A 16,797-nucleotide genomic window follows, 5' to 3' on the forward strand; every position below is an offset into this window, starting at 1 on the left:
CATCTGATTTTAGTTTTTTCTTGTCTTCTGCTAGTTTAGGGTTTTGCTCTTCTCTTATTCTTTTATTTGTGATATTAGGTTGTTAAATCGAGATCTTTCTAACTTTTTGATGTGAGCATTTAATGGCATAAATTTCCCTCTTAACACTGCCTCAGCTGTGTTCCAGGGATACTGGTATGTTGTATTTTTGCTCTCATTTGTTTCAAAAAACTTCTTGATTCCTGTCTCAATTCCATTATTTACCCAAATATCATTCAAGTGCAGGTTAAGTTCCACGTAATTGTATGGCTCACCGTAAACTCCGCCTTCTGCGTTCAAGCGATTTTTGTGCCTCAGCCTAGTAGCTGGGATCACAGGTGCCCGCCACCATACTCAGCTAATTTTTCTAATTTTAATAGAGTCAACGTGGTTTCACCATGTTGGCCAGGCTGGTCTTGAACAGATCTGAGGTGATTCACCCGCCTCGGCCTCCCAAAGTATGGGGATTACAGGCGTGAGCCACCATGCCTGGCCATTTATGTTGTTTTTAGTTGGAGAGTTCTGTAGATTTCTATTAGGATTATTTGATCAAGTATTGAGTTTAGGTCCTAATATCTTTGTTAATTTCCTGCCTCAATAATCTGTCTAATAGTGTCTGTGGGGTGTTGTTGTCTCCCACTATTACTGTGCTAGAATCGAAGTCTCTTCATAGGTTTCTAAGAACTTGCTTTATTCATGTGCACTCATGAATAACACCTTTTCTTCTGTTCCCCCCACCCCATAAATATTCTTTAAAGTGCACACAGTGTGCCCAAGGCTACTCCTTAGATGCCTGAATCCAGTTATCTACTGAGTTCAGATGTCCAAGAGTTCAAGAGCATGTCCTGAGGCCTGGCTGTTGTAGGAGAAAATATAAATTAGAAATAAGAGGCTTTATGATTCTGTTTCCTGAAAATAAGGGAGAATATTTTGCTCTTCTCTGTTTTCTTAAAGCATTTAGATTATATGTAGATATTTTTCTGCTTTTTTGAATATATGTAAATCATATGAACAGCTAAATAAACCCTTTGTTTTTCTTTTTGACTCAGGATTCATTTTAGTTTTTTTTTTTTTTTTTTTTTTTTTTTGAGATTGAGTTTCGCTCTGTCACCCAGGCTGGAGTGCAGTGGTGCGATCTTGGCTCACTGCAACCTCCGCCTCTTGGGTTCAAGTGATTCTCTTGTTTTAGCCTCCCGAGTAGCTGGGACTACAGGTGTACACCACCATGTCCAGCTAATATTTGTATTTTTAGTAGAGATGAGGTTTCGCCATGTTGGCCAGGCTGGTCTCGAACTCCTGACCTCAGGTGATCTATCCACCTGCCTTGACCTCCCAAAGTGCTGGGATTACAGGCCTGAGCCACCGCACCCGGCCAGCAACTTATTTTCTATTCTTGCAGATCCAGGGATTGTTTCACAAGTCACAAAAAAGTAAATATAAACAGAATAAAAATTCCTTTAAACTACATTGAAATTTTCCTTTTTGTGTCTCTCATCTGTCTATATTTTGTTTTTATTCTATGCATTTTTAAAAAAATCAGTGACAGAGAAACAGAAGAAGAAGTAAAAATGCTGGGCCCTTCATCTAAATCCTGGGAATTATTGAACGTTTGGTACTAGCTCCCAGGGTGTTACGAGGATTCAATCACATAATGTGTTATTTCCAGCGAAGCACTGTGTAACATACTCTTGAGAGTGAGAACACGGTGAACACAGTGTCTGCTTAATAAACATTGCAGTAGTACATGTGTACATGCTGTTTTTCAAATGCAGACGTATTCAGACATTGCTGCCTTCTGTTTAATCTGTAAACTTTAAAGAGACAGCGAAGAAGATACTTTAGGGTGGAGATGGATTGTCTTCACTTGTGTTATGACAAGAGTGCTGAGTGTAAGGTACACTTTGCTGTGCCTGCTTCCTCTAACTAGAGCTAATGAGCCTAAGGGGAGCAACATCAGCATTGACGAGGACTTGTTTAAAACACCCATTCATGGACCCTTTGCAAACCTGCAGAATAACATTACATAGAGTTGGGTCAAAATTACCAAGTGATTTATAAGCTCGTTAAAATCTGAGAGGCAATGCTTAGCTAAGTGGTTATCAGCTCAGGCTTCTAATGAGGATTACATGGCAAATTTGCAGAAATCTTTTTACTTGTGCCCTTTCCACAAGTTCTGTTTAATGTTCTTGGTGGAAGCATCCATGTTGTTTTAATTATTAGATTGGTGCAAAAGTAATTGTCGTTTTCGCCTTTTTTTGTTTTTGAGACAGATTTTTGCTCTGTCACCCAGGCTGGAGTGCAGTGGCTCAATCTCGGCTACTTCAACCTCTGCCTCCAGGGTTCAAGCGATTCTCCCACCTCAGCCTCCCCAGTAGCTGGGATTACAGGCATGCACCACTACGTCCTGGTAATTTTTGTATTTTTTTTTTTTTTTTTTTTTTTTTTAGTACAGATGGGGTTATGGGGTTTGGCCATGTTGGTCAGGCTGGTCTTGAACTCCTGACCTCAGGTGATCCACCCACCTTGGCCTCCCAAAGTGCTGGGATTATAGGCATGAGCCACCGCACCTGGCCTGTTTCTGCTATTTAAAAAAAAAAACAACACTATTATTATTACTTATTATTTTTATTTCTTTTACCTTGCCATTAAAAAAAAATTGGCAACAGCCACAGTTACTTTCACACCAACCTAATAAGTGCGTCGTGATTCTAGAGTAAGAACAGAATCAGCTATGAGGGGTTCAAAATACATTCATGAGAGTTAATTTCTGCCTTTGTACTAAAGGGTGGTCACAGGGCCAGTTCTGTTTGAGTTTGGTAGGAACAGGACAGTACAACCCATATTGCCATTACTGTAGCAGAAATTGCTGGTGTCTGTGGCAAGGGAGGGCACCTGAGGACAGATAAAGAGAAACTTTATTTTTATCTCTGTGGAGCAGCTCCTTGTTCCTGAATCTTTGCTGTTATAAAGAACAGAAATGGGTGGACTTTATCTGTTTTGGACTTTTTCTTGTCATCTGCCTGTGGGTGTGGTGCTAGCAGATAAACAGGTGGTGCTGACACTTCAAAGGCATATTCTCAAGATACAGGTGTAATTTGTCCAGAGACTCTCATCTGAGAAGGAATCCCAGAGAAGGAGGAGAAAAGGGGGAAAAATGGCCTTTTTTTTTTTTTTTTTTTTAGCTAAACATGTCTCAGATCAAGAGCTGTGTCCACTCTGCCTCCTGGAATGCCATGTGTTTAGTACTTGTAAACCTTTGCTTCTCTACTTGCATTTTTCTTCCCTATTAAGTTTATTTTAACTACTTTAAAAAATTCTTATGATAGTCAAGCATCTCTGAAAAATATTTCTTTCCTATATACCAGAGCCTACTCTACTTTCTCTACATCATGGCTTCTTATATTCCATGCAGAATTCTCACATGACTTTGTGATGTGCAACATTAAAAATGTTTCCTTTGTGGCTGTGGATATTCAACATTCCTATTGGGGAAAAGCTGGTGCTGAGACCAGCTGGGTCAGGGAGAACCTAACCCAGCGGCGCTAGAGGAATTAAAGACACACACACAGAAATATAGAGGTGTGAAGTGGGAAATCAGGGGTCTCACAGCCTTCAGAGCTTAGAGCCTCAAACAGAGATTTACCCACGTATTTATTGACAGCAAGCCAGTGATAAGCATTGTTTCTATAGATTATAGATTAAAAGTAGTTCTTATGGGAAATAAAGGGATGGGTTGAAATAAAGGGATGGGTTGGGCTACTTATCTGCAGCAGGAGCACGTCCTGAAGGCACAGCTCACCCATGCTATTGTTTGCGGTTTAAGAACGCCTTTAAGCGATTTTCCGCCCTGGGTGGGCCAGGTGTTCATTCCGGTAAACCCACAACCTTCCAGCGTGGGCGTCATGGCCATCATGAACATGTCACAGTGCTGCAGAGGTTTTGTTTATGGCCAGTTTTGGGGCCAGTTTATGGCCAGATTTTGGGCCTGTTTCCAACAAGCTGGGGTCCTTTGTAAATATGGAGAACATGTAATGTTGGGGTTTCATTTATGTTCTCCATTAGCTCTGTGCAGAACAGGATTAACAAAATGCTTATTTAAACAGGATAACATTTATTACCCAAAAAGTTCTAAAAAATAATTACTCAGAGATGGCCAGGCATGATGGTTCATGCCTGTAATCCCAGCACTTTGGGAGGTTGAGGTGGGCAAATCACCTGAGGCCAGGAGTTCAAGACCAGCCTGGCCAACATGGTGAAACCTCGTCTATACTAAAAATACAAAAATTAGCTGGGTGTGGTGGCACATGCTTGTAGTCCCAGCTACTAGGGAGACTGAGGCAGGAGAATCGCTTGAGCCTGAGAGGCAGAGGTTGTAGTGGTCAGAGATTGCATCACTGTACTCCATCCTGGGCAACAAGAAAAAAAATTATTAGGAGAAAACTGCTCTCTACGGTGTTGAAGACTACTTAAAATTACTGTTAAAAATAACATAAGCTAGGCACGTCGCTCACGCCTCTAATCCCATACACTTTTGGAGGTTGAGGCAGACAGGAGTTCGAGACCAGGCTGGCCAACATGGTGAAACCCCATCTCTACTAAAAATGCAAAAAAAAAAAAAAAAAAAATTAGCTGGGCATGGCGGCAGGCACCTGTTAATCCCACCTACTTGGGAGACTGAAGCAGGAGAATCGCTTGAATTCGGGAGGCGAAGATTGCACTGAGCCGAGATCACACCATTGCACTCTAGCCTGGGCAAGGAAGCAAAACTGTCTCAAAAAAAAAAAAAAAAAAAAAAAAACAAACCATACACACAAAATAACAACATAAGAGTTATCTGTATCTTGAAGAGGGCATAAAACTGATGTTTCTGTATGGTTAAATTCAGACTATAATTTACTTTTGCAAGGGGCAATATTGAAGCAGTGATGCTGTGTTTTTCTTTGTGCCTCAGCGCATCATAGAAATCTGTCCTAGTTCAGTTGATGTTAATGATTCACTTGGTATACCTATGTAACAGAACATGTAACCTATGTTACATGTTCTGCACATGTAACCCAGAACTTAAAGTATAATAAAATAAAAGAGCTCTCTGACAGATTTATTTTTCTTACTATAGAGTTAATTATTTTTCTCTTCTTTATTAAGTATCTTTATGCAGCTGATGTGCATAAACCATCACATTTAATCTGGAAGCTGCCCTTCTTTCTTAGGTTTCCTTTGTATATATTTGTCTTTGGAAAATAAAGGCTCTCATCTTTGTTTACAGGCCAGAAAAACTGGGAAAATCACAGGCTCTTCCACTTACTGGATGTTTGACAAAATATTCTTCTTGGGCCAAAAACATTGGCATTACTGGTGAGCTTGTTAAAAATTTGGAAACTCAGACTTTATTCCAGATCTTCTGGAAAGAAAATCTGCATAACAAGATCTCCAGTTTATTACTGTACACATTAAAATTTTAAAGCTAGCTTGTAGCACAGCATTTCTTTTCTATCTGAAAAATACACACAGCTGATTCTGTATGATGTAAATATAGCACTCACAAATGTACGTGTTTGTGTTACTAATTTTATACTTTATTATCTAGAAAAGTATCATATATAAACTGCTATTGTGGATCTTATGCTACTCTTTTCTCAGAGTTAGAGAACACATTTGAGAATATTTCTGTTTTGAAAATTATTTTATTGGATAATTTTAGTCACTCCTATAAGTAAAAACCAGTTCTCTTTACTTTCACATTCCACCTTGAGTCAAATTAAATATTCTGTCCAGAGCAAGTTGGTAAATATGTTTTTGTGTGTGTGTGTTTTTCAGGGACCACTGACATTTAGGGATGTGGCCATAGAATTCTCTCTGGAGGAGTGGCAATGCCTGGACACTTCACAGCAGAATTTGTATAGGAATGTGATGTTAGATAACTACAGAAACCTGGTCTTCCTGGGTGAGGATAATTTTAATACATAATTTAAAGGTTTCACTTCTCCTTTCTGTAGAATGTTTTTTGGAAATTTCTGCTTTGCATAAATAAATTTTGGATCCCTATTTTCAACAAAATCCTGGGGATTTGTTCATTTAGAAATGAATTTCTTCAAGATGTTTCATCTTGACTTGAACTTTCCACATTCTCGAGGTACTCTGTATCCTTCACTCTAGATTAATGGTAATTCCAAAAATTTAGTGGCATAAAAGTTGCCCACACCATAAAATCTAATTGCCACCACTAATTTTTCATTCCGTAGTACTGAGTAGTGAAATTAAGAACATACAAATTTAAAATATTTTTTAAATATTTAGAAATTTACATTACTAATTAGATATTTTGGGATTAATTTACTAGAATACTTAATTACATCCTCTTTACTGAGCACATTACTGGTTGATAATTGGAGAATATGAGCAAGATTCATGTTACTCATTTTTAATAAAACAGGTATTGCTGTCTCTAAGCCAGACCTGATCACTTGTCTGGAGCAAGGAAAAGAGCCCTGCAATATGAAGAGACATGCGATGGTAGCCAAACCCCCAGGTAGGTGAGAGTGATAGCGAATATAACAGATGACACAGATGACAGGTCTAAAGGTCAAGGAGAAAGTCAGTTCTTAAAATGTGATTTGGGCCAGGCGCGGTGGCTCACGTCTGTAATCCCAGCACTTTGGGAGGCCGAGGCGGGCGGATCATGAGGTCAAGAGATCCAGAGCATCCTGACCAACATGGTGAAACCCTGTCTCTACTGAAAATACAAAAATTAGCTGGGCGTGGTGGCACATGCCTGTAGTCCCAGCTACTTGGAAGGCTGAGGCAGGAAAATCACTTGAACCAGGGAGGCGGAGGTTGCAGTGAGCCAAGATCGTGCCACTGCACTCCAGCCTGGAGACAGAGTGAGACTCCGTCTCAAAAAAAAAAAAAAAAAAAATGTGATTTGGGAAGCTGCGTTCAAAAAAAGTAGTTTCTGGAGAGCTGGATTTTTTTTTCCTTTGCTCTCACATAGGAGCATATTCTGTCTTATGCTTTTAAATTCTCTAAGGATTCTACTTTCCCTTCAGTGATTTTCCTTCAAGTTTATGGTGAAAGCTAAAGTCCTATTCCTGGCATATAGGAAACTGCACAATCTTACTGCTTTTCCATTGTTTTGGGGGACACACAGATATCTGCATAATTTTGAGAAACTCTGTGTTAAACTATTTTTCAAGTTCTCTTTTTGCATCACATCTGAAATATGTGAGAGTAGTTTATATTACATTGGGTTTTGTTCATTTTTCTGTACATTTAATCCTGTTTTTGTTACTATAGTCTTGAAATATAGTTTGAAATTATAAACTATGATGTCTTTCTACTTTGTTCTTTTTCCTCAAGATTGCTTTGGCTATTCAAAATTTATTGTAGTTTCATGTAAATTTTAGGATTATATTTTCCATTACTGTGAATAAAATACCATTGCAATTTTGATAGGGCGTTTATTGAATCTGTAGGTCACTTTGGATAAATGGCACTTTAACAATATTTATTCTTTGAATCCATATACGTAAAATATTTTTAAGTTTATTTGCGTCTTCCTTAATTTTCTTCATTGTAAAGATTTTTTAGGCTGGGTATGGCTGCTCACGTCTGTAATCTCAGCATGTTGGGAGGCTGAGGAGGGTGGATCACTTGAGGTCAGGAGTTTGAGACCAGTCTTGCCAACATGGAAATCCCGTATTTACTAAAAATACAAAAAATAAGCTGGACGTGGTGGTGTGCACCAGCTACTTGGGAGGCTGAGGCAGGACAATCACCCGAACCTGGGAGGCGGAGGTTGCAGTGAGCTGAGATCACCCCACTGCATTTCATCCTGGGCAACAGAGCAAAACGGTCAAAAAAGATTTTTTACCTGCTTGGTTAAATTTCTTCTCAGAAATTTATGATTTAATGCTAATGTAAATAAGATTGTTTTCTTCCTCTATTTTACCAGATAGTTTAAGTGTATGAAACCATAACATACGCTTGTATGTTAATTTTATATTTTGCTGATATACTCAGTGTATTTATTAAACAGGTTTTCATGTACTAGTTGTGGTTTTTAAAAGATAAGATCATGTGATCTACAACAGCAACTTTTTACTTATTTGTCCTCAATTTCAATGGCTATTTTTTTCTTTTTTTTTTTTAAACTAATTCTTCTAATACATACTTCCAGTGCTATGTTAAAATAGAAGCAATTGACAATGGCACAATATAGTTTTGCATTGGTGTCTGTGAATTTGAAGAAACAAACACTTCTTCAAGTTTTTATAACCTGGTTTCAGCGGGTAAAGATCTTTTTATGTTGGGCCCCCAGAGTGATGGTTTGCCCTCTGGGTTTGTAGTGGAGAGGGGTTGTAGCTTGCTTACAAGGATGCTGGGTCTGCACTAGGGTCCACCTTTAGTTGGCTTGTTACAAGGAGTTTGGGTAGTTGTAATTCCCATTATATTTTTGGACAGACTGAATCTTTCAGGACTTTGCTTTGTAGGGCAGACACCAGGGCAGGTTTTTGCAGTTGGGTCTATATATGGTGGGCCTTTTATTAGGATATGGATGAGTGTGGATTTCACTGAGTACCAGAGAGGATTTTCCCAGGTCACTGTGTGGATTTCTATGTAGGCAGAACCGGCCATGAACTGTAGCTCAGGGAGCTGGAACTGAGTCATTGAACTGCTTCAGGGACCATAGTAAAGCCCAAGGTCTGCAGGTCTGTCCGCATGGCTATAAATGCATGTCTTTCTCTAAGCCTCTGGAAGGGCAGGACCTCTCCCAGACTGTGGCTGGGAGGAGTTTGGGATAGTTACAGAGTAAGTTCAGAATTCTCAGTGAGACCAAGTTGGGTGGGCCATTTCATGCTCTGCAGCAAAGAACAGGGGTCCTGTAGTTTGCCTCCCGAATGAGGGCCTGCCTCCTGGAAAGAACACTCCTCAATCTTGAGCTTTAGCAGAGTTTCATAACTCCCTCCCTGGATCTCAAAGATTCTTTAAAGGCACTTATTTTGAAGATGGGGTGTTGCTGCATAATCCAGGCTGGTCTTAAAATTCCTCCCTGAAGCGATTCTCCAACCTTAATGTACCATGTAGCTGTCCTTACAGGTGTGAGCCATGATGCCTGATTCTCTCATAGAGGCATTTTTGTCAGGGATGGCTGACAAATTTTCTTGTTGTGAGGGGATAAATGAATAGGGCACCTTTTATTTTTGCATCTTACTGATGTCACTCTCCCTACATAGTTTTACTTTCTGTTTGCTAGTTCAAATTTTTCTGTTATTTTATTTTATATTTATTTTTCTTTTTTTTTTTTCTTTGAGATAGAATTTTTAGCTCTTGTGTCCCAGGCTGGAGTGCAATGGCATGATCTCAGCTCACTGCAACCTCCACTTCCTGGGTTTAAGCGATTCTCCTGCCTCAGCCTCCCAAGTAGCTAAGATTCAGGCATGTGCCACCATGCCCAGTTAATTTTTGTATTTTTAGTAGAGACGAGGTTTCACCATGTTGGTCAGGCTGGTCTCGAACTCTTGACCTCGTGATCCGCCTGCCTCGGCCTCCCAAAGTTCTGGGATTACAGGTGTGAGCCACCATGCCCAGCTGACAAATTCTTTTTTAATGGTACATCAATGTTGCATACCAGAGTTTATGAGTAAACATTTTCTCTTACTGTTTTGCCATTCCAGATTAGTGTTATTTTACTGTTGGTTTCTTAACATCAGTTTATTGTGTTTTTTGTTTTTACTTACGTATAATTTTAGACAATTTGCAATTCTGTTTGTATACTTTAAGACAATGTGAGGTTTAATTAAGAGAAATTAGTCATGTCTATCACAATCAGATTATATATGTGTGTTATTGTCTATAAATATGACCTCAATTTTGGTTATGGCTTATCTTGTATATATTCTTTCTTAGATGATTTTCAATGGTTGTTTTATCTTATCTAGGTGAGGAGTCATGGAAATAGTCTTCTTTTCACCATGTGTTTTTAACAATGAATATATGTTTTCTTTTTTTTTTTTTTTTGAAACGGAGTCTCGCTTTGTCGCCTAGGCTGGAGTGCAGTGGCAAGATCTCGGCTCATGCAAGCTCTGCCTTCCGGGTTTGCGCCATTCTCCTGCCTCGGTCTCCCGAGTAGCTGGGACTACAGGTGGCCACCACCACGCCGGGCTAATTTTTTTGTAATTTTAGTAGAGACGGGGTTTCACTGTGTTAGCCTGGATGGTCTGGATCTCCTGACCTCGTGATCTGCCCACCTAGGCCTCCCGAAGTGCTGGGATTACAGGCATGAGCCACCGCGCCCGGCCTGAATATATGTTTTCTTTATGTAAGAGAAACACTTGTTATTTGAAGGTAATTTTTGGAAAGATTTATAATTGTGTATTTTTTCAGTTTTTCTTTTAAAAAAATAATTCTTGTAAAAACACATTAACAGGCCGGGCGCGGTGGCTCACACCTATAATCCCAGCACTTTGGGAGGCCGAGGCGGGTGGATCACGAGGTCAGGAGATCGAGACCATCCTGGCTAACATGGTGAAACCCCATTCTCTACTAAAAATACCAAAAATTAGTCGGGCATGGTGGCGGGCGCCTGTGGTCCCAGCCACTCGGGAGGCTGAGGCAGGAGACTGGCGTGAACCCGGGAGGCGGAGCTTGCAGTGAGCCAAGATGGCGCCACTGCAGTCCCGCCTGGGCGAAAGAGCGAGACTCTTGTCTCAAAAAAAAAAAAAAAGAAAGAAAAAACAAAACAAAACAAAAAACACGTAACATAAAATTTGCCATCTTAAATCTATTTAAGTGTACATTTCAGGGGCAGGTATGGTGGGGGCTCACATCTGTAATCCCAGGATTTGGAAAGGCCAAAACAGAAAGATCACTTGAGCCCAAATGTTTTGAGACCACCCTGGGCAACATATGAAGACGCCCTCTGTACAAATAATTTTTAATAATAGCCAGGCATGGTGGTGTGCACCTGCGGTCCCAGCTGCTAGAGAGATTGAGAAGGGAGGCCTTCTCAATCTCTTGAGCCTTAGAGTTTGATGTTGCATTGAGCCAAAATTGTGTACTCCAGCTTGGATGACAGAGTGAGACCCTGTCTCAGAAAAAAAAAAGCTGTACATTTCAGACATGTAAAGTATATTCACATTGTTGTGCTAAAAACTTCTAGAAATTTTATATTTTGTAAAACTGAAACTCAATACCCATTAAGTAACAACTGTACATTTTACTCTCTTTAGCCCTTGACAAACACCATTCCACTTTCTGTTTTGATCAGTGTGACCGTCTCTACTAAAAATACAGTGTGACACTTAAGATATCTCATATAAGTGGAATCATATAGTATCCATCATTTTGTCACTGGCTTATTTCAGGAGACATAATATTCTCAAAGTTTATCTTAAAATGTGACAAGATTTTCTTTTTAAGGCTGAATAATATTCCATTGTATGTATATGTTACATTTTTTGATGTCTTCAAGAAACATCTGGGTTGCTTCAGCCTTTTGGGTTTTGTGAATAGTGGTACAATAAACGTGAATGTTCAAATATGTCTTTCAGGTCCTGTGTTGCATGTTTTGGATACAGATTCATAGATGGGGTTGTTGTATTTGATGATTATTTCATTTTTAATTATCTAAGGAACATTTATAACGTTTTTAAATAATGGCTGCATCTGGTTTTTCACCAACCATCCACATGGATTTTATTTTCCAATAAAAATGATAAACAGATTTGATGTTTTTAAAAATTAGTAGTGGCCATTCTGTTGGATGTGAGATGATTTTGTTTTTTATTATGATTTTTATGCATTTCTCTATAAATTAGTAATTTTGTGTGTCCTTTCAAATGCTTTTTCCCATTTGTGTGTGTGTGTGTGTGTGTGTGTGTGTGTGTGTGTGTGTGTGTGTGTGTATGTATGTGTGTGTTTAGAAATGGACTCTGTTGCCCAGGCTGAATGAAGTGCAGTGGCATGATCTCAGCTCATTGCAACCTCCAGCCTTCACGGGTTCAAGCGATTCTCCTGCTTCAGCCTTCCAAGTAGCTGGAATTATAGGTGTGCACCACCACACCTGGCTAATTTTTGATTTTTAGTAAAGACGGGGTTTCACCATGTTGGCCAGGCTGGTCTCGAGCTACTGACCTTAAATAATCCTCCTGCCTCGAACTCCCAAAGTGCTGGGATTATAAGCACAAGTCACTGTGCCTGGCCTGTGTATCTTCTTTGATGAAAATATCATTCAATTATTCATCCATTTCTAAATCAAGTTATTGAACTTTATTTTTCCACTTTAAGAGTTGTTTATATATTCTGAATATTAACTCCCATCACATGTGATTTGCAAATGTTTTCACCCATTTAGTAAGAGGCATTGTCACGTTATTGAATGTTTTCTTTGATGTGCAAAAATTTTGAAATATAGTGTGGTTAAATTTTTTAATTCTTTACCTTTGTTGCTTATGCATTTAATGTCGTATCCAAGAAAATGGTGCCAAGACCAATGTCATGTCTTTGCCCTATATTTTTTTCTAAGAGATTTGTTGGTTTTTTTTTTTTTTCTAAGTATCTTTTTTTTTTTTCTTCTGAGATGGAGTCTTGTTTTGTCACCTAGGCTGGAGTGCAGTGGCGTGATCTTGGCTCACTACAACCTCTGCCTCCCAGGTTCAAGCAATTCTCCTGCGTCAGCCTCTTGAGTAGGTAGGATTACAGGTGTGCACCACCACACCTGGCTAATTTTAGTATTTTTAGTAGAGACGGGGTTTCACCATGTTGGCCAGGCTGGTCTCGAACTGCTGACCATGTGATCCTCCTGCCTCGGCCTCCTAAAGTGCTGGGATTACAGGCGTGAGCCACTACACCTGACCAGTTTTCTAAGTATCTTATTTAAAATATTTTTCATATATGGTTCAAGGAAATAATCCAATCTTCTGTTATCAGTGTTGAGATCCAGTTTTCAACATATTTTTTGAAGAGAATATCTTTTCTCTATTGTGCTCATGACAACTTTGTGGAAGGTCATTTGATCATATACAGAAGCGTTCATTTTTGACTTCCCTATTCCGTTCTTTCATCTGTTTATCTGTTTTTGTGTCAGTACCATGCTGTTTTGGTTATTGTATCTTTTAATATGTTTTGAAATCAGAAAGTATAATGCCTGTTTGTTCTTTTTCATGGATATTTGACTACAGTTCATAATCAAAATTTAACAATATTTCTGTAAAATCTGTGCTATTGGGATTTTTTATAGAAATTATATTGAATTTATATGTTCAGGCTGGAGTGCAGTGGCACAGTTTCGGCTCACTGCAACCTCTGCCTCTCAGGTTCAAGCGATTCTCCTGCCTCAGCCTCCTGATTAGCTGGGATTACAGGTTCACACCACCACACCCAGCTAATTTTTGTATTTTTTTTAGTAGAGACTGGGGTTTCACCATGTTGGCCAGGCTGGTCTCAAACTCCTGACCTCAGATGATCCACCCACCTCGACCTCCTAAAATGCTAGGATTACAGCTGTGAGCCACCATGCCTGGCCGACATTTTTTAAAAATTTAATGTTTTGACCCCTGAGCAAAAATATGTTGAAGAGTATTTTATTTTCATATATTTTAAGATTTGCCAGTTTTACTTTTGCTTTTAATTGCTAGTTTCATTCATTTTTGGTCAGAAAACACACAGTGTATAATTTTGGTCCTCTATACTTGTTGTTTTGAGACAGGATCTTAATCTGTCATCCTGGCTGGAGCGCAGTGGCATGGTTTTCACTGGCTGCAGCCTCAGCCTCCTTGGCTCAAGTGATCCTTTTACCTCAGGCTTTTGAGTAGTTGGGGACTATAGTCATGCACTACCATGTCTGGTTAATTTTTTTGATTGTTTGTAGGGACAAGGTCTGTCTAGGTTGTACACGCTGGTCTCAAAACTTTTGGCCCCACGTGATTCTTTCACCTTGATCTCCCAAAGTGTTGAGATTATAGGCATGAGCCACTGCGCCTAGCTGGTATTCTTTTTTTTGAGACAGTCTCGCTCTGTCGCCCAGGCTGGAGTGCTCTGGCTTGATCTCGGCTCACCGCAAGCTCCGCTTCCCGGGTTCACGCCATTCTCCTGCCTCAGCCTCCCAAGTAGCTGGGACTACAGGCGCCAGCCACCACACCTGGCTATTTTTTTTTTATATATTTTTAGTAGAGACGGGGTTTCACCGTATTAGCCAGGATGATCTCGATCTCCTAACCTTGTGATCCGCCTGCCTTGGCCTCCCGAAATGCTGTTATTACAGGCATGAGCCACCGTGCCCAGCCATGGTATTCTTAAATTAAATGAGTTGATATGTATCCCAACAGAATATACCAGGTGTAAATAAAAATATTGTGTAATCTCTTGCATTTGACTGGTAAGTTTTCTATGTGTCTGTTAAGCCTAGTTGATCTATAATATGGTTTGAATGTCCATGTTCTCCAAACCTCATGCTACAATGTAATCCTTAATGTTGGATATGGGAGCTGATGGGAGGTATTTGGGTCTGAGGCAAAATTCCTCATGAATGGCTTGGCACCATCCTCTTGGTAATCAGAAAGCTTACACTTTACTAATTCAAATGAAAGCTGGTTCATTAAAAGAACCTGGCTCCTTCACCTCACACTTGCTCTGTCTCTTACCATGTGATATGTCCAGTCTTTGCCTTTCATCGTGATTGTAAGCTTCCTGAGACCCTCACCAGAAGCAGATGCTGGCACACACTTCTTGTAAGTCTGCTAAAGGGTGAGCCAAGTAAACCTTATTTTCTTTATAAATTATCCCCTCTCAGGTATTCCTCTATATGCAAAATAATTAATATGGTCTATAATGTCTAAGTTTTCTTTCTCTTTTTTCTTTTGAGACGGAATCTTGCTCTGTTACCCAGGCTGGAGTGCAATGCTGCGATCTCGGCTCACTGTAACCTCTGCCTCCTGGGTTCAAGCAATTCTCCTGCCTCAGCCTCCCAAGTAGCTGGGATTACAGGTACCCACCACCACACCCGGCTAATTTTTGTATTTTTATTAGAGATGGGGTTTTGCCATGTTGATCAGGCTGGTCTGGAACTCCTGACCTCAGGTGATCCGCCCGCCTCAGCCTCACAAAGTGCTGGGATTACAGGCGTGAGCCACCACACCTAGCCTTAAGTTTTCTTTGTTTTATTAATTTATTTGAATTTTCTATTTTTGAGAATGGGGTCTTGAGGTCTACAATTATTATGTTGGTATGTATTTCCTGCTTCACTTTTGTCAGTAATTGCTATGTATATATTGGAGCCCTGATGTTATACATACATACACAGATAGATACATATAATAGTTATGGATTCCTGGTAAATTGACCTATTTTACCATTATATAATATCAATCTTTGCTTCATGCTAATGCTTTTTTTTTTTTTTTTTTTTTGTGAGACAGAGTCTTGCTCTCTTGCCCGGGCTGGAGTACAATGGCACGATCTCGGCTCACTGCAATCTCCGCCTCCCAGGTTCAAGTGATTCTTCTGCCTCAGCCTCCCAAGTAACTGGGATTACAGGCACTCCCCCACCAACATGCCTGGCTAATTTTTGTATTTTTGTAGAGATGAGGTTTCACCATGTTGGCCAGGCTGGTCTCGAACTCCTGACCTCAGGTGACCCACCCACCTCGGCCTCCCAAAGTGCGGGGATTACAGGTGAGAGCCACCATGCCCAGCCACTAATATTTAAAGCATACTGTGTCAGATATGATTATGACCACCTCACCCAATTGCGGTTACTATTTTCATGGAACATAGATATTTTCCAATCGGTTACTTTCAGCCTATTTGACTCAATGCTAAAATGAGTCTCTTGTAGGCAGCATATTTTATGCTTTTTTCTTAAGCCACTCTGGCATTCTATTTCCTTTTTTTTTTTTTAAATAATTGTAGTTATTTATTTATTTTCGAGATTGGGTCTCATTCCGTCAACCACGCTGGTTTGCAGTGGTGTGATCACAGCTCACTGCAGCCTCAACCTTCCAAACTCAGATGATTCTGTCATTTCAGTCCCTCAAGTATCTGGGTTACAAGTATGTACCATTATACCCAGTTAGTTTCTTTGTTTTTGTTTTTTTGTTTTTTTTTTTTTTCCCCTGAGACAGAGTATCCCTCTGTCGCCCAGACTGGAGTGCAGTGGCATGATCTCGGCTCACTGCAACCTCTGCCTCCCAGGTTCAAGTGATTCTCCTTCCTCAGCCTCCTGAGTAGCTGGGATTACAGCAACTAATTTTTGCATTTTTAGTAGAGATGGGGTTTCATCATGTTGGCCGGGCTGGTCTTGAACTCCTGACCTCAAGTGATCCGCCTGCCTCAGCCTCCCAAAGTGCTGGGATTACAGGTGTGAGCCACTGTGCCTGACTAGTTTCTTTGTATTTTTTGTAGAGACAGAGCTTTGCCATGTTACCCAGGCTGGTCTCAAACTCCTGGGATCAGGTTATCAGTCAGTCCATGTCACACCTGTAATCCCAGCACTTTGGGATGCCGAGGCGAGTGGATTACATGAGGTCAGGGGTTCGAGGCCAGCCTGGCCAACATGGTGAAACCCTGTCTCTACTAAAAATACAAAACATTAGCCAGGTGTGGTGGTGCATGCCTGTAATCCCAGCTTTACTGGAGGCTAAGGCATGAGAATCGCTTGAGCTGACGATGTGGAGGCTGCAGTGAGCCAAAATGGTGCTGCTGCACTCCAGCCTAGGTAGAAGAGCAAGACTCTGTCTCAAAATTAAAAAAAAAGAAAAAAAGAAAATCTCAAAATTTACAATA

At 40.1% G+C, this 16,797-nt stretch overlaps 1 protein-coding gene across 2 annotated transcripts in view; it reads left to right on the forward strand.

Moving 5' to 3' along the window:
* Nucleotides 1–16,797, forward strand: part of ZNF273 (zinc finger protein 273) — a 35,010-nt gene that overhangs the window by 10,200 nt on the left and 8,013 nt on the right. For both annotated transcript variants that reach the window (XM_019030799.4, XM_055346943.2), the window contains exons 2-3: nucleotides 5,836–5,962; nucleotides 6,452–6,547. In XM_019030799.4, coding sequence (XP_018886344.2) covers nucleotides 5,836–5,962; nucleotides 6,452–6,547 — 223 coding nt within the window. The remainder of the gene's footprint in view (nucleotides 1–5,835; nucleotides 5,963–6,451; nucleotides 6,548–16,797) is intronic.

The sequence above is a fragment of the Gorilla gorilla genome, chromosome 6 (genome assembly GCF_029281585.2).
Source record: "Gorilla gorilla gorilla isolate KB3781 chromosome 6, NHGRI_mGorGor1-v2.1_pri, whole genome shotgun sequence".
Lineage (NCBI taxonomy): Eukaryota > Metazoa > Chordata > Mammalia > Primates > Hominidae > Gorilla > Gorilla gorilla.